General features: G+C 54.1%; 1 protein-coding gene across 1 annotated transcript in view; it reads left to right on the top strand.

Moving 5' to 3' along the window:
- ASS1 (argininosuccinate synthase 1) overlaps window positions 1–5115 on the top strand; it is a 32818-nt gene extending 27703 nt beyond the window's left edge. The window contains exons 14-16 of the mRNA XM_056108921.1: window positions 287–443; window positions 3103–3168; window positions 4828–5115. Coding sequence (XP_055964896.1) covers window positions 287–443; window positions 3103–3168; window positions 4828–4867 — 263 coding nt within the window. The 3' untranslated portion in view covers window positions 4868–5115. The remainder of the gene's footprint in view (window positions 1–286; window positions 444–3102; window positions 3169–4827) is intronic.
- Window positions 5116–25158: the final 20043 nt, after the last annotated feature.

Genomic DNA, 25158 nt, shown 5'->3' with positions numbered 1-25158 from the left:
TCCCATTTCCCAAACCTCCCCCGCCTCCCCCTGACAGGAGAGACTGGGGGTTCTTCCAGGCAGTGTGGATGTGGGGGGCAGCCGCACCCCCTCCGCAGGCGGGGAGGTGACTCCCGACTTCACGCCACCCAAGTGCTCCCCCGAGGCCCCCTCCTCTCCTCCTGGCCCTTGGGAGGTGGCCGCGCCCCAGGGACAGAGACAGACACCCCTCCCCACCACACGCAGCCCACCAGGCCCCCCGGGCCCCCCACCCTGGCTCATGGGAACCCCGCTGTCCCCCACGCAGGCTTCTGGCACAGCCCCGAGTGCGAGTTCGTCCGCCACTGCATCGCCAAGTCCCAGGAGCGCGTAGAGGGCAAGGTGCAGGTGCAGGTGTTCAAGGGCCAAGTGTACATCCTGGGCCGCGAGTCGCCGCTGTCCCTGTACAACGAGGAGCTGGTGAGGTAGGTGCCCCCCCAATGCGGCGCCCCCTCCCAACGCGGCGCCCCCTCCCATGCTGTGCCCCGGGTTGGGGCCAGGAAGCGGCCCCTGGCCTCGAGGAGGCCTGGCGGGCATCGCAACCGGGCTGCGGAGAAGCTTCCAGGAGGCAGTTCTCCTTAAGGGGTCACAGAGAGTTTCTCGGGGGCTGTCAGGTGCCGGAGAGCCCAGAAGGTTCCAGAAGCTCCAAGAACAGTGGGGCCCAGTGCGGGGTCCTCAAGAAGGTGGCTGGTTAGATCGTGCATCCCGAGGGTCTGGAGACAGAATTGGAAAGAGGTGGGGGCCGGGCGCTTGGAGCCCATGGCTCGTGGCTCATAGTCCGTGGCTTGTGACTCATGGCCCGTGACCCATGGTGGGGGCTGGACCCCGGTGTGCAGCCTGGGCGTGGTGAGGAGCAGGTGGGCTTGATCAGTATTCCGGAGGTGGCATGTCAGGGTTCGTGTCAGAAGGTGGAAGGGCCCAGGCCCCCGAGGGGCCCTCCCTGAGCCTCGGGAAGGTTCTGGAGGAAACAAGATGTGTGTGGACGCGGGCACCGTGGGGCCCTTCCCTCTGAGAGACACCAGCACGTCCGAGTTCTCCGGGATGCCTCGCACTGGGGGGCTGCAGCCCCGTGTCCCTCTGGGTGACGAAGGTCCTTCCCTTCCCGAAAGCCAGGAGGAGGAGGAGGAGGAGAGTGGCTGGGCAGGCAGCGGCACCCTGGGGCTGGGGCCGAGGGCGAGGCTGCAGCACCTGCCCGGCCCGAGAACCGGCCCGGCATCCCTGCGCCAGGCGTGCGGGCGCTCGGCGCCAGTCCTGGCTGGAGTCAGCGTTATTTTCTTCCTGGCCGTCTCTCTGCCACGTTGAGTGCCCCCCACCCCCTCAATCTTTCTAAACACTTTATAAGCCATAAATATAACCGAATCAGTTTGGATCAGTCGGGGTAAATGTCAAATTATCTTCTCTCTTTCTCTCTCGGGCTCTCTCCTCCCTCCCCCTTCAAATCAACAGTCGCTAATAATGCGCCCAACCCCTCATTAAGCCTTACAGTCGCACTCGGGGAGATTAAATGAATAAAGTAAAAAGGGAACGGGGAAAAAAAGAGAGAAAAGCAGGAGCATTTATTCTCACTGTGTCTCCGACCATTTCCCTTTTCTTTTTGATTTCTACATCGCTGGCTTGAAAGGCCTTGAGTGACAGCCTCGCGGGGACCAGCGAGGGGGCCGCGCGAGGGAGCAGGAGTGGAAATGGCGCACGCAGTGGGTAGAAAGTAACGTAATTATAGAGCAGGTCAGAGCCACTCCAATGAGCAAAAATAAAAGCACAGAGGTTTGCTGCGGGCCGTCAGGGGAGGGAGAATCATTGGAAACTCTTTTTCCACCCCCCTCCCGCCCCAAACACACCACGCTTTTTTTTGAAAAGAGGATTTTTAGTTCTGAAGAAACATGCCCCGGAACTCTTGGGTGGCTACACGGGACGGGGCGGGGGGTGGGGGGCCGGGGGCGGGGGAGGGATCTCGGCGTGGGGGCCCGGGGGTGCGGGTTTGTTTGGACACGTGAGAGACGGTGGGAAAGGGGCCAGTGCAGTCGCTGATTTGGGGGGGTGGGCTGGGGATTCTGCCGAGAGCCCCGGGCAGAGACCCTTCCAAAGGACCCCCGAGCTGGGTCTGTGCGGGAGGGTGGTTGGTGCCGGCTCGAGCCACTTCTCACTCACTCCAGGGTGCTGGTGCTTTCGGGGGGATCCCCGGGGACAGGGACTGTCTCTGCTCTCCCGAGTCCCCGTCAGCCCCTTGCTGATGTGTCCCAGGGTCTGCGGGACCCGAGGCCCAGCCTGCAGGGCTAAGGGGTGTTGGGCGCAGGGGGGGTGCACTGCGCCAGCTCTCAGGACCTGGGAGGTCAGAGAAAGGGAATGAGAGCACCGTCCTCAGCAACTTGAGGGCGGGGGGGCATCGTCAAGTGTCCCCGGGCTGCTGGGGCCTGGCCCTCCCTCCCTGGCTCACCTCTAGGAAGAGGCTCCTGCCGGGACAGGCCACTGCCTTGTCACTTGAACCTTGAGACGGCTTTGTGCTGAGGCTGGGGGCTCCAGCCCATGGAGACAGGGGCTGATTTAGGGTGGGAAGCGGCCAGAGGGGACCCCCCCCCCAGACTGGCGTCTGAGCTGCAACCACAGGCTTGTCCTGGAAGAGCCACCCGGCTGAGTCTGGGGCAGATGGGAGATGGATTGCTTCTGCCTGTGCACCCCCACCCCTACTCCCCCCCCCCCCCGCGCCCTGGGGCTCCTGCAGGGGTCAGAGGTGCCTCAGGAACACCTGAATGAATGAATGAATGAATGATGGTGGAGACAGAGTCCAAGGTTTCCCTGGAGACTCTGAGCGAGTGAGAGAAGCTCAGCCCTGGGGGGGTTGGGGTGGACCCTGGAGCCCCACTTGCTGGCCCGCGATGGGGGGTGACCACCGGGGTGGGGCTCCCGAAAGGATGTGTTGTCTGGGGCCTCTGTCATGGGGCACAGGGGGGCGGGGAAATGGTGACTGAGGCCAAATCTTGAATCTCGGGAACCCTCCCGGTGTCAACACCGTCAGGGAATCCGGCTGCTCTGGGCTGGTGGCGGGCCCGGGCCCCGGGTGCTGACCAGGCCCCTCTGTCCTTACAGCATGAACGTCCAGGGTGAGTACGAGCCCATCGACGCCACCGGCTTCATCAACATCAACTCCCTCAGGTGAGGCGCCCTGGAGCCGGGGGTGGAGGTGGGGCAGGCCTGGAGGGGATCTCCACAGCCCAGAGCCCCCTGCCGTCCCTCCCCACGAGCCTCCGTCCACTGCCCTCCTCAGTGTGGCCAGCAGGAAGTGACTGGCAGTTTCAGAGCCTGCAGCTCCCACCATGTCCCCTCCAGCTTGGGAGGGCACTTGCCTGGCATGCGGCAGACCCATGTGCCATCCTGGCACACTGTATGGTCCCCCAAATCTGCCGGGAGTGATCCCTGAGCACAGAGCCAGGAGTAAGCCATGCACACCACTGAAGGTGCCCCCTATCCCCCCAAAACGGGGGGAAGCAGCTCAAGGGAGCAGGGTGTGGCCTGGCCAGCCCGGCCTCCAGGACAGTGTCACTAAGAACAGGGCCATTTGGGCATCCAGCTGGCCACGTGGCTCCCCATGGCCCCGGGAGGTGGCATGTGTCGTCTGAAGTCACTCCCAATCCTGGCCCCACACCGCGGCATCCCTCCGGGTGAGGGAGCTCCTGGGTGTGGGGGGCTTCCTGCCTTGCTAGCCGCTACTGGAGACTCTGCAACTTGCAGGCACTGTCCTCACTTTGTCCCATTTCATTCATGCCCCAGAGTGCCCCCTGGAAGGCAGAGCAGAGTCCAGCTCAAAGAGTGGCCCATAGCCACTCAGCGGGAAGCCATGGGGCCACGCTCAGAAGCGCCTCCACACCCCCTCCACCCAAACCATCACTCACTCCCCAGCTTCCTTCTCTTCTCTCCCTGACCACATGACCTGGACACTAGTCCCAGAACCAAGTCTGGACAGACCCCGAAGCTCACCATGCCGCCCACCTGGGCACGAGCGTGGCCCACCACACCCCCGACCCCGCCTACTTGCTACAAACCTTTATTTTTTTTTTTGAAATTACACAGTTTTTGGGGCTGGAGCGATAGCACAGCGGTAGGGCGTTTGCCTTGCACGCAGCCAACATGGCCGACCCGAGTTCGATTCCTCCGCCCCTCTCGGAGAGCCCGGCAAGCTACCGAGAGTATTCGATATGCCAGACACAGTAACAACAAAGTCTCCAATGGAGACGTTACTGGGCCCGCTCGAGCAAATCGATGATCAACGGGAGGGCCTTTACCTTTACCTTTACACAGTTTTTATTTGGAAGTTTTGAAGGGAAGGAGGGAGATAAAGTGGGAGAGAGTGGAGAGTAACCGACTCAAAAAGGGGCCCGGGCTTCTCCAAGGGCAGAGAGAGCCCTCACTCACATCTCAGCATTAGACGTGAAAACATGAAAGTACACATCTCAAGAGGGGAGATGCGGGCGACACATGTGCTCAGGCAGCAGCATATGCACCTATAAACCCTTTTAAGCAGCTCCAAAACACCAGGTTTTTCTAATGGCCTCTTCACGTCTCCCATTGCCAATGAAATGCTTTGTCTTCTACAATGACCCTGCCTGCACCCCCACCTCCACCCTCCAAGGTAAATGAATGACGCTGTCCTGGTCGCAGGGGACAGGAATAGAGGAAGGGAGAAAAGAAGTACCTCCACGCCATCTCCCCAACCCTGGCCCCCCCACCCCACCCCAGCTCCGGCCGCGCTGGTCAACTGCAGGCATGCGAACGTTGGGAGTTTATGTTGGTCTTTGTTTTGAATCTGGGTTACAGGCTCAAGGAGTTCCATCGCGTCCAGAGCAAGGCCAAGTAAACAGCCCCTCAGACAGCGCAAAGCTGGGACCCCGCTCTCTCGCGATCTCCCGAGCCCCGGCGCTAATTGTTGTGATCATTTGTAATTGTGACTTCTCCTCCAGCCTGGAGGTCTGGGGTGGGGTTGGGGGAGGGGGCCAGACCCCATCTTTGTTCCCCCAATCTCCTTGAGCCTGCAAAACAGGAAGGGAGATGTTGGGGGCAGCTACAAGGGTGAGCTGTAAAAATGACAATAAAAAAAAACACACAAAGATATGTGGATCCTTTGTTTATTTCTGCATTGGGATGGGGCCCATGGGGACCCTCTTGCACTGCAGTCAGACTAATGTGTGTCTTGTCAATCATGCTTTTCTTAGACCAACCTTTGTGTTCTCCTGTTTAAGTGCTTCCGAAGGCCACCTTTTGCCAGGGAACCTGTTTTTCTGCAGGAAAGACCCTCTCTCTTCCAGTTAAAAAAAAAAAAAAAGGACTGCTAAAGTGCTCTTGAATCAGCAGCCTGGGGGGTTGCTCCCAAGCTAGGACGTTATCCCTGGGGCTCGTGAGTTCTGGGAAGGCAGGGAGGGTGCAGGGACCAGCAAGGTGACGGGGAGAGGGCCATGACTGGCACACTGGCCCCCCACCGTGCCTGGTGGCCTGAAAGCAGCCAGAACTTCGCTTAGGTTTTTTTTGGGGGGAACCACACTCTAATGTGCCAAGAATGGTGGGGGGATGCCCCCATTGGTGCCCAAGGTGATGCTTGAGGAACTGCTGTGTCAGGGGGAATTCAGCACTCCTGGGGCCAGAGACGTAGGTAGGGATTGAAGCACTTGCTCGCAGGTAGCCAAGGCCAGGGGGAATCCCAGCACCCTAAATGGCCGACCTGAGATGTCAGGTTTCACCCCCAAACAAAAATACACACAACAACCCGGCCTCCAGCACGTCAAGCAAGCACGCTCCGCCCAGTGCCCAGGCAGCCTCCTCTGGGAAAGAGGAATCCCGGAGAAGTACAGACGCGGGTCTCTGGGAGCATTTTGGAGGGAGTCCTGCCCTAGGTTCCCCTGGGGCGGGTCCACAAACTAGAGCCCAAAGCCGCTAGCTTTGTGCTTTGACTCCACCCCTTTGGTCGAATCTGATTGGACACTTGGCCACAGCCTGACCAATCAAAGTGGCCTGAACCAAAGGCCAGAAGTACGCCAGCGGCCGCAGGATGGGGCATCCACCCCAGGCGCAGTGTGGTCAGTGCACGCGCCTCTGATGCGCCTCAGCTGACGGCGGCTTCACGGCCACCCTCGCAAGTCTACCCTCATTCTGTCCACTTTGCACAGGAGGCAACTGAGGCACAGGAGAGGGGAATCACCCCAAAGTCCCTCATTTAGCAGGTGGCCTAGCCAAGAACCGACCCGTGGCAGCCACGGTTGGCCCAGAATTCTTGACTTTCTTTGCTTTCAAAGGCTGCATCTTACAGAGAAAGAAAGAAACGCTGTTCTGTGGGGGCTGGAGCCACATCACAGTGAGGAGGGCGCTTGCCTTGCACGCAGCCAACCTGGGTTCAATCCCCGGCATCCCAAAGGGTCCCCAGGCACCGCCAGGAGTGATTCCTGAGCATCGCTGGGTGTGACTCCTGAAAACATATTTAGGAAAAAAAGAAAGGCGGTTCTGTAAGAAATGTGGGTTCCCAGGCATCTCACCACGTTGCCAACTGCACAGTGCAGAGACCACGACGCTCTGCCGTGGTTTTTGGCACCCCAAGAGCAGAGGCGCTGGGCTGGGTTCAGGCACATGGAACAGTACTGGGTCCAAGTTCTGGGGTCCTCCAGCCCTGCCCTGCCTCCTGCCCCCTCCCCAGTTCCCTGGGTCGTATTTCTTTTAGTTGAATTCTTCTAGTGTAAGTATTTGGAGAGGTTTGGGTTTGGAGACACGCGGCCGTGCTGGGATGGCTACTCAGCTTGCACTGTGGATAAACTGATGTTTCAGTCCTTAGAAAAACCACTCCTTGGGGCTGGAGTGATAGGACAGTGGGTAGGTTGTTTGCCTTGCATGCAGCCAACCTGGGTTCGATTTCCAGCATCCCATATGGTCCCCCGAGCACTGCCAGGAGTAATTCCTGAGTGCATGAGCCAGGAGTAACCCCTGTGCATCGCTGGATGTGGCCCAAAAGGAAAAAAAAAAAAAGAAAAACCATCTCTTGGCCCTTATAAATATTTTTGCAAAGTTGTTTAAGTTAAACTATTTTGCTGTTATTGTTGTTTTGGGGTTTTGTTGGGGGCCATGCCCAGTGATGCTCAGGTATCACCCCTGGTGGGACTCAGGGGAACATAGGAGGTGGCAGGGGTGGGACCCAGGTCAGCCATGTGCGAGGCAAGTGCCCTACTGACTGTACTGTTGCTCCAGCTCCTGCCCAGTGTTCCTATATAAAGCTTTGAAAGTAGATTGTCAAGTAGACTGGAGCAAGAGTACAGTGGGTAGGGTGTTGGTCTTGCATGCATCCAACCCGCGTTTAATCCCTGGCAATCCATAGGGTCCCCCAAGCCTGCCAGGAGTGATCTCTGAGCTCAGCACTGTAGCACTGTCCTCCCGTTGTTCATCAATTGCTCAAGCGGGCACCAATAACGTCTCCATTGTGAGACTTGTTGTTATTGTTTTTGGCATATCGAATACGCCATGGGGACCTTGCCAGGCTCTGCCGTGCGGGATGTGAGGGTGATCTGGCTGCGACATCTGTCACCCCATTGATTGCCAGGTTTGATTCGGCTGACCTGGCTGGTTAGGCGGGGCTCCCCTTTCTCCCTCACGGCTCCTTGTGCATCCCTCCCAAAGCTGCGCACTCAGTCAAAGAGGACCGCCTTCCCCAAAGAGAGACAGACCTGTCTTTGGCTGAGTGTATACAAGTAGCTGCGTTCCCCTGCTAGAACCTCCAAACAAGCTCTCAAGGTCCTGAGCTCAGAGCCAGGAGTAAGTCCTAAACACTGCTGGGTGTGGGTCAACAAACCAAAATTGCAGATTGTCATTAAAAAAAAAAATACTGTAAGGATTTTATTAGGATTATATTTAGCCTTGCACATGGCCGACCCGGGTTGGATTCCTCTGTCCCTCTCAGAAAGTTTGGCAAGCTACCGAGAGTATCCCGCCCACATGGCAGCAGAGCCTGGCAAGCTCCCCGGGGTGTATTCGATATGCCAAACACAGTAACAACAAGTCTCACAATGGAAATGTTACTGGTGCCCGCTCAAGCAAATCAATGAACAATGGGAGAACAGTCCTACAGTGTTACAGTGCTACATTTAATCTATAAACTTGATAACTCATTACAATAATAGGTTTTATTTCATTTCCCTTTGCAAATATTTATTATGGTTTTGTTGTTTGGTTGGCTTTGGGCCACACTATCAGTGCTCAGGGCTCACTCCTGGCTCTGCACTCAGGGATCACTCCTGGTTCGGGGATGCAGGAGATCAACCCAGGTTGAATGTGTGCCAGGGAAATACCTTACTTGCTGTACTATTTTTCTAGCCTCTATTATAGTTTTCTTTTTATAGTTTTTAAAACAAACTAACACCCATTACATTTCTTCCAAAGAATTTTGTTCTGCTTAAATGAAGTTTTTTTTTTAATGTATGGTTTCTTAGAAATTTAATTGACTTTTTTGTGGTACATAGAAATTTAATTGACTTTTCTGTGATGACCTTGTATTCTATAACCTTACTGAATTCACTTATTCTTGTAATATTTTTGTAGATTTCTTAGGGGTTTCTACATATGTGCCTTACAAATAAGGCAGTTTTATTTTTCTCTTTTCAATATTTATGCCTTGGTGTTGTTTTTTTCTTGTCTTATTGCATTGTCTAAGACCATCTGTTACAAAGAAATGATTAATAGGGACATTTAAATTAAATTCTGATCGTCAGTAGAAAGTACTGAATATTTTGCAATGAGTTTGATATTAGTTGCATAGATTTGCAATGGAGAAAGATTCCCTTCTGTTTTTAGCTCACTAAGAGTCCTGCTTGTTTTATTTTGCTGTGTTCATATCACGATTGAGCATTGAATTCTGTCCAAAATTTTTTCACATCCTTTGAGGAGGTTATATGGTTTCCTACTATATTCTGTTAATGTGATGACTCAAATGATTGACTTTTGAATGTTAAGCCAATTATGCATTTTCAGGGCAAGCACCATTTGATGTTGCTTTGATCATTTTTGTGTATCACTGAATTTGATTATAATTTTCGGTCAAGATTTTTGTACCCATGTTCACATGGAATAGTGGTCTATCATTCCTTGATGTAAATCTTTTGGCTTTTTCTGTGTGACCTGATACAAGTGGTTTCAAAATCCATTCAGAAGAATCTCCTTACCTCCTCTACTTTCTAAAAATGATTGTATAGAATTGGTAATATTTCTTTCCTAATTGTATGAGATATTCACCGGTGAAGTCATTTGGTGAAATCAGAATCTAAAATTTTCTTGGTGGGATAGTTTTATTTTTGGTGGGAAGGAGTTTGGTCCACATCCAGTGGTTATTGTTATAGGCTAGGCACCCCCAAATGCTCCCCAAAGTCAGAATTTTGTCTCAAATCAAGAAACATTTACTAGCTGGCCAGCAGCTGCTCTCAAGCCCAGCCTGGATGAGAGAGGCAGCCCTGAGCATAAAACAAAAGGGTTTGGGGCTGGAGCAATAGCACAGCAGGTAGGGCGTTTGCCTTGCATGTGGCCAACCTGAGTTTGAATCCCAGCATCCCATAAGGTCCCCTGAACACTGCCAGGAGTAATTCCTGAGTACAGAGCCAGGAGTGACCCCTGAATGTTAAATGTGCATCACCAAGTGTGAGGCCAAAAAAAAAAAGCAAGTTTTTTTTTTAAAGGGCCAAACCACTTCTTGAATTTCACTAAGCAAGCAAACAAATTTATGGAAGCCAAAAACCTTAACTAAACAATCCATTGATTAACACAGACACCAAAAATAAAGTAGTTAAACAAGAATTAAAATGTAAGCAGTTAAAGTGTCAAGTGGTTGAGTAGTTAATAAAGTAGTTAATAAAGAGTTAAATGGTTAAGGGATTAAACAGAGTTAAGTAGCTAGACAAGGAATGTGATAATTAAACAGAGTAAAACAAACAGCAATAAGATACTCAAACAATGGATTTACTGGTGCAAGAAAAAAAATGGGACAGAAAATGGTTAGCTGCATTCTATTACATGGTTAGCTACATTCTACAACATGGTTAGCTACATTTTGTAACATGGTTAGTTACATTCTATAACATGGTTAGCTACATTCTGTAACATGGTTAGTTACATTCTATAACATGGTTAGCTACATTCTGTAACATGGTTAATTACATTCTGTAACATGGTTAGTTACATTCTGTAACATGGTTAGCTACATTCTGTAACATGGTTAACTACATTCTGTAACATGGTTAGTTACATTCTGTAACATGGTTAGCTACATTCTGTAACATGGTTAGCTACATTCTGTAACATGGTTAGTTACATTCTATAACATGGTTAGCTACATTCTGTAACATGGTTAACTACATTCTGTAACATGGTTAGTTACATTCTGTAACATGGTTAGCTACATTCTGTAACATGGTTAGTGATATTCTGTAACATGGTTAGCTACATTCTATAACATGGTTAGAAGCTACATTCACTCTTTAACATCCTTTGTTGATTCACTGGAGTTTTGCATTTTGTCCTTCTGTCAAGTGAGAGCATCCATTATTCTGGATCCTGAGGTCAAAAATAAGTAATTGGTTATTTTTCTCAAGGGAATTGTGTCAGTCTTCCACAGTACTCAGGAGCTGGTCCTAGCACTCTGGAGTCGCTCGAGGTGGACAGGGGCCTGTATGTGGTGCGTGGATCTGAGTCAGCCCACGCATGACTAAGGCCCACCCCGATACTCTCTCCAGCCCCCAGAAATGTTTTCAGTTTCTTTGATTTATGCATGTAGTATAAATTGACTATTTCCTCTTAAGTCATCTTTGAGGGATTTTTATCCCTTAGGGAATTTGTCCCTTTCACTTGGGTTGTCAATTTGATCAATATTGAACTTCTTTTTTTTTTTTAGGTCACACCCAGCAATGCTCAGGGGTTACTCCTCATTCTGCACTCAGGAATTACTCCTAGAGGTGCTGAAGGGACCATATGGGACGCTGGGGATCGAACCCGGGTCAGTCGCATGCAAGGCAAATGCCCTACCCGCTGTACTCTCTCTCTGGTCCCTCAATATTGAACTCTTCCTGTTTCCTTCTTTCTTTTTCCTGTCACAGTGACAATATCCTCCTTTCACTGTTACCGCAGCGTCTGGGTATAAATGCACTTCAATATAACTAAACACATCATTAAAATTTTTTTTTAATTGAATCACCATGAGCTACCGTTACAAAGCTTTCATGATTGAGTTTTAGTCATTGAACACACATCCCTCCACCAGTGCACATTTCCCACTACCAACGTTCCCAGTATTTCTCCTGCCACCCCCACCCCATCCTGCCCCCTGCCTCTGCTGCAGGCACCTCCTCTCTTACTTTCTCTCTACTTTTGGGCATTATGGTTTAATGCAGATATCGAGAGGCTATCATGTTTGGTCCTTAGTTTACTTTCGGCACACATCTCCCATCCTGAGCGATCCCTCCAACCATCACTGACTTGGTGATCCCTTCTCTATCCCAGCTGCCTCCTCCCCCAGTACATGAAGCAGACTTCTAAGCCACGGAGCAATCCTCCTGGCCCTTGTCTCTACTGTCCTTGGGGAAACACATCATTTTTGTTCCTCTCTATGAAATGTCTCTTTATCTACCTGTTTAGCACCATAGCACTGTCCTCCCGTTGTTCATCGACTTGCTTGAGCGGGCACCAGTAACGTCTCCATTGTGAGACTTGTTGTGACTGCGTTTGGCATATCGAATACGCCACGGGGAGCTTGCCAGGCTCTGCTGTGCGAGCAGGATACTCTCGGTAGCTTGCCGGGCTCTCCGAGAGGGATGGAAGAATCGAACCCGGGTCGGCCGTGTGCAAGGCAAACGCCCTACCTGCTGTGCTATTGCTCCAGCCCTATCTACCTGTTTAATTAATTTTTTTGGCAGAGGTTTGGATCCAGCCCGAAGTCTCACACAGCAGGCCAAATTGCTGGCCCTTTATCTGTTGTTGTTGTTGTTTTGTTTTGTTTTGGTTTTGGTTTTTTTTTTTTTCTGTTTTTTTTCAGGGCTTTTGTTTGTTTTGTTTTTGGGTCACACCTGGAGCTACTCAGGGCTCCTCCTGGCTCTGCACTCAGGAATCACTCCTGGCAGGCTTGGGGGGCCATATGGAATGCTGGGGATCGGACCCAGGTTGGCCATGTGCAAAATGAGCACCCTCCCCACTGTCCTGTTGCCCCGGCCCCATGACCCCATCTTTACGTAGGACTAAGCCATCTCTGCTTCTGCGGTATGCTGTTCCCTGGGCTCGACTTGGTGACACACTTGCTGGGGTCTCCCAGCTCGAACGGGGAGACACTTAATTCCTGCTCCTCTTTCCTTTCTTCTGTTTTCAGCAAGACTGAAGAGAATGGTGCCTACCCCAGAGGCAGACAGAGCCCCTCAAGGGGTTTGACCTAATACTCCAAATCATAATAATTTTAGAAATGAGCAGTTCTTCCTGTAATGGTGCAGGTGATGCCTTGGGAAGGGGCTCAGAGGTGTGTGGCCCATGTGGGCTCTCCGGGGGGGATGGGGCAGGCCCCGCTCAAGGTGTACAGACGCTTCTACATCCTTTTCCTTGCACCGAGACAACTGGGCCAAGGACCTCATCTTCGAAGCCTCAGTTTCTCCAGCTGTAGGAGGGAATCAGTGTGGGTTCTACCTCCCGGGCGGAGCAGAGGTGCTGAGCACAGGAAGGGAGGTGTGGGGCAGATCCCACTTGGCCAAAGGAGCTGGGAGCTGGGCTGAGCATTTGTTGAGCCTGTGGTCGGCTCTGGGTCCCTGAGCACCAAGCAAGGAGTAGCCCCTGAGCACTGCCAGATGTGACTCCCAAACTGAGCGAAAATAGCTGCCTTTCCGAAGCGTTCTGGGCCCTTGTGTATCTGTGGGGAGCTTAGCCGTGATCCCGGGAGGTGGGGATGGAGGGCCCGTCTTGAGGTCACACCTGCGTTTGAGGCTGGTCTCTGCCACTTCCCAGCTGGTGCCGGTGGGGGTGGAGGACACCGTGAGCATTTCAGATCTGTCTCGGTGTTCTTGGCTCCTGGCCCATGCTGTCCACAGTGTCCCCCTGAGGGATCTTTGCAGATGGCTGTGCTTGGGGACAAGCAGGTGGCAGGGCCTTGGCACTCAGGGCTACTGAGACCTTGTTCCCTCGGGCAGTGTCCCCCATGGACAGTGTCCCCCAGGCTCAGCTGGGCACATACTGCTGCTCCCCCTGCCTCCCTCCCTCTTCGAGCCCCCCTCTTCCCTCTCCTGCACCCCTGGCTTCCTCATCTGCCTCTTTCTACCTGGGAGCACTGAGGGACCCCGTCTCTGTCTGCACCGTTGCCCAGGGACAGTTCATCTGCTGGCAGAGGGACTCATGCCCAGCACAGAGTTGGTGCCCACCCTTGCTGTCCTGGAAACCCCCAGTGTCCTGGGGGAAGCTGCCGATGGGGGTGGTGTGCAGGGGAGGGCTTCAGTGTTCCTGGACACGTGCATGATGGCTGGCTTGCCAAATGGCTGTGGGTGCCCCTAACGCCCAGCCACTGCTCAGAGCTGGCAAACCCGGCTGGGTGAGGGGCAGTCTTCAGCTTCCGAGGGTGCAGCTGCCTGGCCAGCCCTCCCTGCCCCAGCCCTGCCTTTCCTGGGAGGGGTCCGCACAGCAGACTGTAGCCCCTGCGTTCCACATCCTCATCCACCCACCTTCTCCTGGCACTCACCAGCGTGGCATGATCTCTCCATTGCCTGCTTACTGCCCAGCTTTCACAGACCAGGTGGGCGCCTAGAGACAGGACCCTAGCGGGAAGGCTGAGTGGGGGGGCCAGAGGAGCCCCCCACAACACCCCCACCATCCCACCCCACCTGCATCCTGATTCCTGGGAGGAAAGAAAACATTCCTGTCAGATGCAGCCTGGAGCCAACACACAACACATACACATGTGTTCTCACACATGTGTGTGTACCCATGCCTGCATGCATGTACACAGACACACTGTGTGCATACGTGCACCTGCAATTGTGCATATATACATGTGTGAATGCATAGGTACACAGAGATGACTCATGTGTGCCCATAGGCAAACCTATGTACACTGGTGCATATAATATACACACATACATGTGTCTTCACTGGCACACATGTGAATGCAAATACTGATGTGTGTGGGCACACACATTTGTTTGTATGCATACTGTGTACATTGTGCTTGCACTTGTATATCTACCTGGGTACCCATGCATGTAGGTATATTTACATTACATGTGTGTACAACCCTATATGTACATGTGTGAACATAAGTGGCACCCACATGCACATGAATGTCCCTACACACGCAGGTGTGGATGTGTGGACACACATGTCTGGGCATGTGCACACATGGGGCCAACCGTGTTGGTCTCAGCCAGCATGACAGGTTTCCTCCACGCCTCCATGCTCAGCGACAGAGAACATTCAGTCCTGGGGTTCCAGAAGGTTCCGAGGTGACGCTGTCTGGAATCCCAGGATGCAAAGGAGAAAGGAGAAGGAAGTGCTTCGCGGTTGAACAGCCGCTTGTGGGCTGGGGTGGGGAGCATGAGCCCTGGCACTGCCCCTGTTCGCGGGGACCCCAGTGGGTGCCCGGCATGTCGCCATCATGGGACAGGCCGGGCCACCAGAGCTGCAGTCAGGCCTGAGCAGAGCCACTTCTCTGCCCTCCCCAGGTCCCCTTGTTGTTTTACTGTTTTTGTTTTGTTTTGTTTTGTTTTTTGGGCCACACCTGGCGGTGCTCAGGGGTCACTCAGAGGACCAGCTACAGTGCTGAGGGCAAACCCGGGTCTGCCAAGTACCAGCCAAGTGCCCTCCCCGCTGTCCTCTCTCTTTGCGCCCCTTTTTGAGGGCAACGCACACAGGGACTTAGGTTTAGAGACGGACCGGGTCCCTGGCACCTCACACGGCCCACCTGGTGGGGCCCGGGGTCTGTTTCGTTGGATCCGCGGCTGCGGCCGAGGCCAGGCCCCGAGCTGCTGGGCACGCCTCTCAGGCTGGGGAAAGGGCTCGCCTGGGGTCAGCGCAATCGATATCTCATCTGCGGCTCTCCTAGCGGAAGTGATGGCTATTGGAGCCTGTAATGGGTGTTGTCTAGTGGAAGAGAGCAATCTCCCAGCTGTGGAGGGCTCTGCAGGTGGCCTGCGCTGCCGCTGGCCGCTCGCACTTTTAAAGCCGCAGTCCTGGTTTCCCTTGCAGCTTTCCCAGCACACACCGAGGAGGTGACCCCAACCTGGTCAAGATTGGAAGACGGGAGGCCGATCCAACAGACAGGCTGGCACTAACTCCTGGGGTCTCCGACCAGCCCTGGGCAGACGCTGGCCCCAGACAACCAGGTTCACCCAAAGTTGGCTTTTGGGTCCAGCAGGGGTTTCAGCCCGACGCTTCTTGAAACACTAGAATTCCAGTGCTTCTAGAATTCCAGTGCCCTCCGTTTTGGCTGCAGTCCCCACTGTTCCCTAATGCCTCCCACCCAGCCAGCATCACTCATCACTTGTCTGACCTGGCATCTGCACTGTAGCACTGTAGTACTGTCGTCCCGTTATTCATTGATTTGCTCAAGTGGGCACCAGTAATATCTCACAACTAATTGTGAGACTTGTTGTTACTGTTTTTGGCATATCTAATACGTCACAGGTAGCTTGCCAGGCTTTGCTGTGCGGGCGAGATACTCTCGGTAGCTTGCCGGGCTCTCTGAGAGGGGTGGAGGAATCGAACTGGGGTCGGCCTTGTCGACCGCGTGCAAGGCAAACGCCTTCCCTGCTGTGCTATTGCTCCAGCCTGGCTTAGACCTGGCATCTGAGAAGCAGAAATGTTGGCCGAAGGGAGTAAGAAGGGTAAAAATCAGCTGTACTCACTCCCCCTCCCTGGAAAGTGGGGCCCCCTTCCTTCCTGTCTTCCTCCGGTCTGTAGTCCAGGAGACCCACGTTCATGAAGATGAGGCCTGTTTTGCCGACCTCAGACAGAACCAGGGCCGGGCCCTGGGGAGCAGCAGTCCAGGGAGCTCAGGGTCACTGACCAATTTATTTTTTTATTTTATTTTAATGAAATTTTTAATTTTTTTTTCTTTTTTGGGTCACGCCCGGCGGTGCACAGGGGTTACTCCTGGCTCTACACTCAGGAATTACCCCTGGCGACGCTCAGGGGACCATATGGGATGCTGGGACTCGAACCCGGGTCGGCCGCGTGCAAGGCAAACGCCCTACCCGCTGTGCTATCACTCCAGCCCTAAATTTTTAAATTTTTAAACATTCAGTTTAAAATAATTATGTCTTTTTGTGTCACACCTGGTGATGCTCAGGGGTTCCTCCTGGCTCTGCACTCAGGAACTACTCCTAAGCAGTGCTCAGGGGACCATATGGGATGCTGGGGATCAAACCCAGGTCAGCCATGTGCAAGGCAAATGCCCTCCCTGCTGTCCTATTACCTTGGCCCCCCAACTTATTTTTAAAAAGTGCTGGGGCCAGAGTGATAGTACAGCAAGATCCTGAGCACAAAGCCAGGAGTAAGCCCTGAGCACTTCAGGATGTGGTCCCCAAACAAAAACTACAACAAAAACAATGTTGACATTGTGCTTTGGCTTGGGGGCCATATCCAGGGGTGCTTCAGAGATACTCCTGACCCAGTGCTCAGGGGGCTCTCCCTGTGGTTCTTGGGGGAACCATGTAATTCCAGGGCTGAACCCAGAGTTCTTGCAGATTAAGACTGAGAGCGCCTATGTGGGACGCAGGCTGGCCACCCCACTTTAGGGATCTTGGGTCGTTCTAAAGCAACGCTACCTGGGCTGATGGTGGGTTTCTATGAGGGGGCCTGTAGGGGGTACATGAGGGGCCTCCATGGCGGTGCATTTGCCCTGTATGCAGAAGGCTCTGGGTTCAATTCTCAGCACAGAAAAAAATTATCCCCACTGTCTGAGGTGACTGGGAGAGCCAGGCAGAGGCAGTGAAGCACCCCCAAACCCAGGCCCTGCTCTCAGTCAGACCCTCCCTCCCCCTCAGCCCAGGCCCGGGGTTCAGCAAGGCCAGTGGCCCACTCCTGGCCCCATGTACCCCAGAGGATCCCCTTGAGGGAAGGGTCTTCCTGGGGGTGGGGTCACTGCTTGCCCCGAGATCTGCAACAAGGAGGCTTTGTGTGCAGCCTGCTCAGCCCGCAGGGGCCCTGAAAGGCGCCTTTATGTGTGTCCCAGCCCTGACTCCTGGGGCCACAGACCCCCAGAGACCTGGGGACAAAGGGGTGCCGGGGGGAGGGGTGCCTGTCCACACCCCCCTCGGAGGAAGACTAGAGGTCTCGGATCCCTGCACCCCATGGCAGAGCCGCTCACAGGGGCCTTTGTGTCTCACTCGCTGGGGAAAGGGAGGCAGGTAAGACCCCACCTGACCTTGGAGCCTGTAACCAGAGCCGCCCGCCCCCCCCCAGTCCTGGGAACAGCCCTGGATGAGGCTTCCTAAAGACGAAGCTGCTTCTGAGTCAGAATCCAAGTGCAGAGGAAAACTCTCAGGAGGGGAATTTTGTGGGTCCACCGGAGTGTGGGGTCCCCCCAGCGGCTCTGGGCCCAGCTGGCACAAACACAGGCAACAGGGTTCCAAAGACTCCAGGCAGGTGGGGAACAGCAGCCCCTCCTGAAATGGCTGAGAGACGCTGCCTGCCCCCAAGGTCCCAGCAGGGAACAGTGCCAGGAGCTCGGGGACCAGAGCCGAAGCTGGCACCTGCGGGGAGAAACACCCCCAGCCCCCTGACCTCTGATGGTCCCAGATGTAAGAGTCTGGGGAGACCCCAACATCCAGATCACTGGCCATTCTCCTCTTACAGGGCTACCCCTCTCGAAAGCGAATTTAAAGGCTGGCGTGACAGGACAGCGGGGAGGGTGCTGGCCTTGCACAGAGTTGACCACAGTTCTGTCCCCAGCACCCCGTATGGTTAATGAGCCCTGCCAAGCGTGAGCCCTGGGTGCAGAGCCAGGGAAGGCCCTGAGATCTATCAGGTGTGGCCCACCTCCACCCCCAAAAGTGGGTCTATAGGGGCCAGAGAAAGAGGTCAACAGGCTTTGCATGCAGGAGGCCCGGGTTCGATCCTCAACACCACACGGCCCCCTGGGCACCATCAGAAAGGACCCTTGAGAATGGGGCTGGAGCGATAGCACAGCAGGTAGGGAGTTTGCCTTGCATGCGGCCGACCCGGGTTCGATTCCCAGCATCCCATATGGTCCCCTGAACAATGCCAGGAGAATTCCTGTGTGCATGAGCCAGGAGTAATCCCTGTGCATCACCGGGTGTGACCAAAAAAAATAAATAAATAAAAAGGACCCTTGAGTGACCCCCAAGCATCACCAGATGTGACCCCAAACTGAAAAGTAAAAACAATCAAGTGAGCTTATTAACACCACTGCGCTGGACCCGTCAGCATGATAATGGGTTACACTTATAAATTGATAATTTAACAAATTTAACATTAGGTTCATTTGACATCAATTAAAGAGAACTTGGGGGTGGGTGGGAGGTGGCACAGCAGTTGGGTGCATGCCTTGCATGCAGCTGACCCGGGTTTGATTCCCAGGAGTAATTCCTGCCTGCAGAGCCAAGAATGAGGTCTGAGCACTGCCGGGTGAGGCCCCCAACAAACAAACCATACATAAAAAAAAGCGTGGGTCCTGTTCCCTTAAGAAAGAAAACAAATGGCTTTATTTTTGGTGTTGGCACCCAGAATGTGTAAATTCACCCGGCAGAAACAAGGACTCTAGACACAGGTGGATCAATAGAGTGTAACTAACCATTAATTTTTTTTTTAACTACTTTAGTCTTTGTTTACCTACTTTATTTTTTGGTTAACTACTTTAGTCTTTGTTGAACTACGTTATTCTTTGTTTAACTACTTTGTTCTTGGTTTAATTACTTTATTGTTTGTATATATACTTTATTTTTGTTTAACTACTCAACTCTTTGTTTAACTACTTTATTTTTTTTTTGTTTACCTACTTAATTCTTTGTTTAAACTACTTAATTTTTGGTTTCTGTATTAATCAATGGATTGTTTAGCTAACCGCATTTTGGGGCTTCAGTAAACTTGCCCACTTAGTGAAATTCTGAGATGTGGTTTGGCCCTTTGATATAAAAATTCCCTCACTTTTACACCCTTTCCTGAGAACCCCTAAGCCCCAGCCCAGCCACACACTCCAGCTGGGTTTAAGAGAGCAGCCTGGCCAGCTAAGAAAGACCCCTAGATTTGAGACAAAACTCAGACTTTGGGGAATATATATATATATATATATATATATTCACCCAATATGCCAAATACCAGTAACAATAAAGGGTCTCATTCTCCTAACTCTGAAAGAGCCTTGAATATGGCACTTTTTAAAAAAATCTCAGGGCTAGGACGAAGAAGACGTTACTGGGGCCTGCTCGAGGCAATCAACGAATAACAGGATAGTTGTGTTATATATATATATATATATATATATATATATATATATGGGCTGGAGTGATAGCACAGCAGTAGGGTGTTTGCCTTGCGCACAGTCAGCCTGGTCAAGCTGGGTTCAATTCCTCTGCCCCTCTCAGAGAGCCCGGCAAACTACCGAGAGTATCTCGCCCGCACGGCAAAGCCTGGCAAGCTCCCCGTGACGTATTCGATATGCCAAACACAGTAACAACAAGTCTCAAAATGGAGACGTTACTGGGCCCACTCGAGCAAATCGATGAACAATGGGAAGACAGTGATATATATATATATATATCTTTTTGGGTCACACTTGGCTATGCACAGGGGTTACTCCTGGCTCATGCACTCAGGAATCTCAGGAATTACTCCTAGCAGTGCTCGGGGGGACCATATGGGATGCTGGGAATTGAACCCGGGTCGGCCACATGCAAGGCAGCCTACCCACTGTGCTATCACTCCAGCCCCTGGGGAATATGTTTTGGGTGCCTGCCTGGCCTATAGCACCCTGTGGCTCAGGGGTACCCACAGAACGCTGCTGGGGGCTGCTCCTGGCAGGCTCAGGGTATCGCGCGCTGCCAGGGATCAGCCAGTATGCTGCCTGCCAGGCCTCCGTGGCCCAATTTTGAAAACTGCTTACATGTTCGAATGAACGCTGAAGAAGGAAAGGACTGAGGCACAAGACGAAGCGGCTCCACAGGGCCCCGGGGCTGAAGGGCACCTTGACGGCTGGTTCAGTCCTACAGGTGAGAGGCTGCCCGGCCACCCCCCACCCCACCTCACACACCGCCACCCACTGTGCAGCTCAACCACAGTCAACGGGCAGGAAGGACACTGAAAGTTCTGTTCCTCGCTCTGGGCCCACCGTTGGCACAGACACAATTTCCAGCGACCCGTAGGGGGCTTCTGAGAAATGCCCATCACCATACAAATAGGGAAACTGAGGCAGGGGGAGAAAGGGTCTGCGATCTGGCTGCTGCCTCTCACTGCAGGGCCCAGGATGGGTCAGCTGTGGGGGAGGGGAGTCGCCAGCCCCACCCTGTGCTACATCTGTGCCCTCAGCCGTGGGGGGTCGGGGATCCCCAGGAACCTGGCCTGTGAGTTTCCTCCACAGCCCCCGCCCAGCCAGGAGAGCTGGGGTGTCAGAGGCGAGGGTCTTAAGGAGGTGTCCAGGCCCACTCTTCTCCCTGGCCACTGCTCACCCTGAGACACTAGCTGCCATAGGGATGGGGAAACTGAGGCACAGAGTGGCTAAGCTACCAGACCACACCCACACGGCCAGTCAGGGCAGAGGGGGACCAGGTGAGGAAACTGAGGCACAGAGCGGCTAAGCCACTAGCCCACACCCACATGGCCAGTCAGGGCAGAGGGGGACCAGGTGGAGAAACTGAGGCACTGAGCGGCTAAGCCACTAGCCCACACCCACATGGCCAGTCAGGGCAGAGGGAGACCAGATGGGGAAACTGAGGCGCAGAGTGGCTAAGCCACTTGCCCACATAGCCAGTCGGGGTGGAGGGCGGCCTGGGACTCGCTCTCCAGAGTCTGGGAGCTTCCAAGTGCATATTTGTAAGATGTGGGGGGCCGGGAGCCGGCCGAGGGGCGCCCAAGCCCTGTCGCCTTTATACCCCCCAAGCTCCCCCAAACGGTTCCACGCTGTTGGTGAGCTTTCTAGGACCCTGACAGTAACAGGTCCTGCCCTCTGCCCTGAGCCTCCTCCTTGCCCCCTGGGCCCTTTCCCCTTTCTACTGGAGTGTCTCTGGATTCTGTGTCCCCAGCCCTGGGCGAGCCTGGAAGACACCCCAACACTGAGGCACTGGACTGGAGAGCAAATGGAGCCACATGGGCCACCAGGGAGCCCAGTGTCCCCCCACAATCCCACCCCGCAGAGTGCGGGAAGGCTGTGGATCCCACCTGATGGCAGACAAAGCGGGCTGGCTAAGGGACACTGGACACCTCGGCCTCAGCTGGGCAGCTCCCCCCACCGCCCTGCCCTGGGACCCTCCTCCCTCACCGGGACTTGTGAAGATCAGGGTTGTGGCCACCTCGGAGGTCAGCAGGTCACGGTATTTCCCATCGATCTATTTGCCCCCCTCCCGGCTACAGGCCTTGGGCCCCCCCGGCCCCCTGACCCCCAGAGACGTATCAAACTTCAGCCTCTCCGCTCTCCAGCCAGGCCCAGAGGAGCCCTGACCCCAGACAGGGCCTTAAAACACCAGCCCTGGGCGCTTTACCAGCTGGGCTGCCAACCCCTGACCTCGGGAGGCCGAGCAATGCGTCTCCCTGGTTCAGAGGGATCGATGGCGTGTGCAAACCCAGGTGGCCAGCTGGGCAGCGGAGGCCTCTTCCCGGCCCTTCCCTGAGAGCCCCTAAGCCCACGCCTGTCCACATGCTCCAGAAATCTCAGCTCAAACTGGCGAGAGCTGGGATCACCAAGCCTAGCCTTCAGCGGGTCAGTGGGGAAACTGAGTCTGGGTGCTCTTGAAGACCCCCACCCCCGGCATCTGCCCTGGGCGGCAGTGCGGCTGTGGGTGGAGGGGCCTGTCCGGGGCTGCGGGGGTCGCGGGGGTCGCGGGCACCCTGGAAAGTGGAGCTTGTCCCTGGCACAGCCAAGCCTTCTGCAGGCCCCCCACCGTGAGCCTCCGCGTGTGGCTGCCGTCATTCCCCGGGCCCCCAAAACTGGCCCTCAGTATCTGCTGGATCGACTAGAACATTCTTAGGCCAGAGCCATCGCTCAGCGGAGAAGGAGCTCACCTTGCATGCAGCCAACCCGGGTTTGGTCCCCAGCATCCCATATGTCCCCCAGCACTGCCAGGAGTGATTTCTGAGCACAGAGCCAGGAGTCAGCCCTGAGCATCACCAGGTGTGGCCCCCAAAACAGAAACAGAAACAAAAAGAACAACTCCTGGTGCCTCATCTAAGGAAAAACAAAGCAAAAGGGAGAAAGGCATCGGAGAAGGCCGAGACACAGTGAGCCCAGGCTGGTGGGGAACTGGCCCACCCCAAGGATGCAGGGGGTCAGGTTCCAGGTGCGTCCTGGAAAGATGGCCACTTTGGGGGCAGGGCACCTTGTAGGACTCAGGAGGTGCTTCGGTCTGTTCAGGGGACTCTGCGTGCCGGGGTAGAAGTTGGGGTTCCTACAGCAGTGCATGAGCCCCGTCTGGGACAGGGGGGTCTTGTTGGGGTTTTCTTTTGTAGTTATTTCATTTGTTTGCTTTTAGGTCACACCAGCAGTGCTCAGCACTTACCCCTGGCTCCGTGCTCAGGGATCACTCCTGGAGGGCTTGGGGGACGCTCTGGGGTGCTGGGAACCAGGACCAAACCTGGGGTCAGCTGCGTGCAAGGCAAACGCTCTCCCGACTGTACCGTCACTCTAGCCTGCTCCTTCCTTCCTTCCTTCCTTCCTTCCTTCCTTCCTTCCTTCCTTCCTTCCCTCCCTCCCTCCCTCCTTCCTTCCTCCTTCCTTCCTTCCTTCCTTCCTTCCTTCCTTCCTTCCTTCCTTCCCTCCTCCCTCCCTCCTTCCCTCCCTCCCTCTTTCCTTCCCTCCTCCCTCCCTCTTTCTCTCCCTCCCTTCTTTCCTTCCTTCCTTCCTTCCCTGCCCTCCCTCCCTCCTTCCCTGCTTCCTTCCCTCCTCCCTCCCTCTCTCTCCTCCATCCCTCCCTCCCTCCTTCCTTCCTTCCCTCCCTCCCTCCTTCCTTCCTTCCTTCCTTCCTTCCTTCTTTCCTTCCTTCCTTCCTTCCCTCCTCCCTCCCTCCTTCCCTCCTCCCTCCCTCTCTCCTCCATCCCTCCCTCCCTCCTTCCTTCCTTCCCTCCCTCCCTCCTTCCTTCCTTCCTTCCTTCTTTCCTTCCTTCCTTCCTTCCCTCCTCCCTCCCTCTCTCTCCTCCATCCCTCCCTCCCTCCTTCCTTCCTTCCCTCCCTCCTTCCTTCCTTCCTTCCTTCCTTCCTTCTTTCCTTCCTTCCTTCCTTCCCTCCTCCCTCCCTCCTTCCCTCCCTCCCTCCCTCCTTCCTTCCTTCCTTCCCTCCCACCCTCCCTCCCACCCTCCCTCCCTCCCTCCTTCCTTCCCTCCCACCCTCCCTCCCTCCCTCCTTCCTTCCTTCCCACCCTCCCTCCTTCCTTTCTTTCCTCCCTCCCTCCCTCCCTCCCTCCTTCTTTCCTTCCTTCCTTTCTTCCTTCCTTCCCTCCTTCCCTCCCAGCACACCCCAGTGTGCTCAGGGACTATTCCTGGCTCCATGTTCCAGACTGACCCCTGCTGGTGCAGGTCCCACATGCAGTGGCAGGATTTGAACCAGGGTCCGCATGCTAGTCAAGTGGCCTCTACTATCTCTCTGGGCCCTTTCACTTAAAAAAATATCATTTTAACTTTTATAGCCCTTAAGGAGAGGTGGGTAGAGCAGTGTTAAAGCATACGGCATTGGGGCACAAGCACTGCACCCCACCACCATCGGCCAGTGTCCCCAGGCCACCTTAGCCTGCCCCCCATTCCTCTTCCCCCGCTTGACAATTGGTTTTGTAATCTGAGTATTGGCCAGCTTTTTGGTTGTTTGTTTGTTTTTGGTTTTGTTCTGTTTGGGGGAAGGGGAGGGGCCACACCCGGCCATGCTCAGGGGTTGCTCCTGGTTCTGCGCTCAGGAATCACTCCTGGCAGTGCTCCAAGAACCCTATGGGAAGAAGCCCAGGATTGAACCCAGGTCGGCCGTGGCTGTGTGTAAGGCAAGCGCCCTCCCCACAGGCCTATCTCTCCAGCCCCCTGGGGTTTGCCATTGTTTGACAATATCTCAAGACCCTTTCTGGTCTCGTTATAACAGAAGAGTGACATCATTCGGTTTGTACTTCCATCTTATTTTTTTGGTTTGGTTTTGACGTCATCCCCAGTGGTGCTCAAGGATTACTCTTGGTTCTGTGCTCAGGGGATCTTATGAGGTACCAAGGACCAAACCCGGATCAGCCATGTAAATCGAGCACCCCATTCACTGTCCTTATCTCTCTGCTCTCCTAAATCTGATTTTTTAAACACGATAACCTCTAGTTCCACCCACGTTGCAGTAAACTGCGTGATTTTGTCTCTTCTCACAGCTGTGTAGTATTCCACTGTGTCTAGACCAAAAAAACAACAAAACCCCAAAACACCTCTTTATTCATTCAGCTGTCATTGGACATATGAGTTGCTTCCAGACCCTAAAAATTATACTAAGTATTGTAATGATCATGGGTGTGCTTGTAATGAACATATGTCCTGAGGATTAAGTGAGCTCATATATGAATGTCACTGTCACTGTTCTCCCGTTGTTCATCGATTTTCTCGAGCGGGTCCAGTAACGTCTCCATCATGAGACTTGTTGTTACTGTGTTTGGCATATCGAATACACCACGGGGAGCTTGCCAGGCTCTGCCGTGGGGGCGAGATACTCTCGGTAGCTTGCCCGGCTCTCCGAGAGGAGCGGAGGAATCGAACTCGGGTCGGCTGTGTTGGCAGTGTGCAAGGCAAACGCCCTACCCGCTGTGCTATCGCTCCAGCCCAATGAACATATGTATATAAATAAAATTATATGGTAAAGGTAAAAGGTAAAGGCCCTCCCGTTGATCGTCGATTTGCTCGAGCGGGCCCAGTAACGTCTCCATTGGAGACTTTGTTGTTACTGTGTCTGGCATATTGAATACTCTCGGTAGCTTGCCGGGCTCTCCGAGAGGGGCG

This window comes from Sorex fumeus, unplaced genomic scaffold, assembly GCF_029834395.1.
Source record: "Sorex fumeus unplaced genomic scaffold, SorFum_2.1 ptg000233l, whole genome shotgun sequence".
Lineage (NCBI taxonomy): Eukaryota > Metazoa > Chordata > Mammalia > Eulipotyphla > Soricidae > Sorex > Sorex fumeus.
This window is presented reverse-complemented; position numbering and strand designations above follow the sequence as displayed.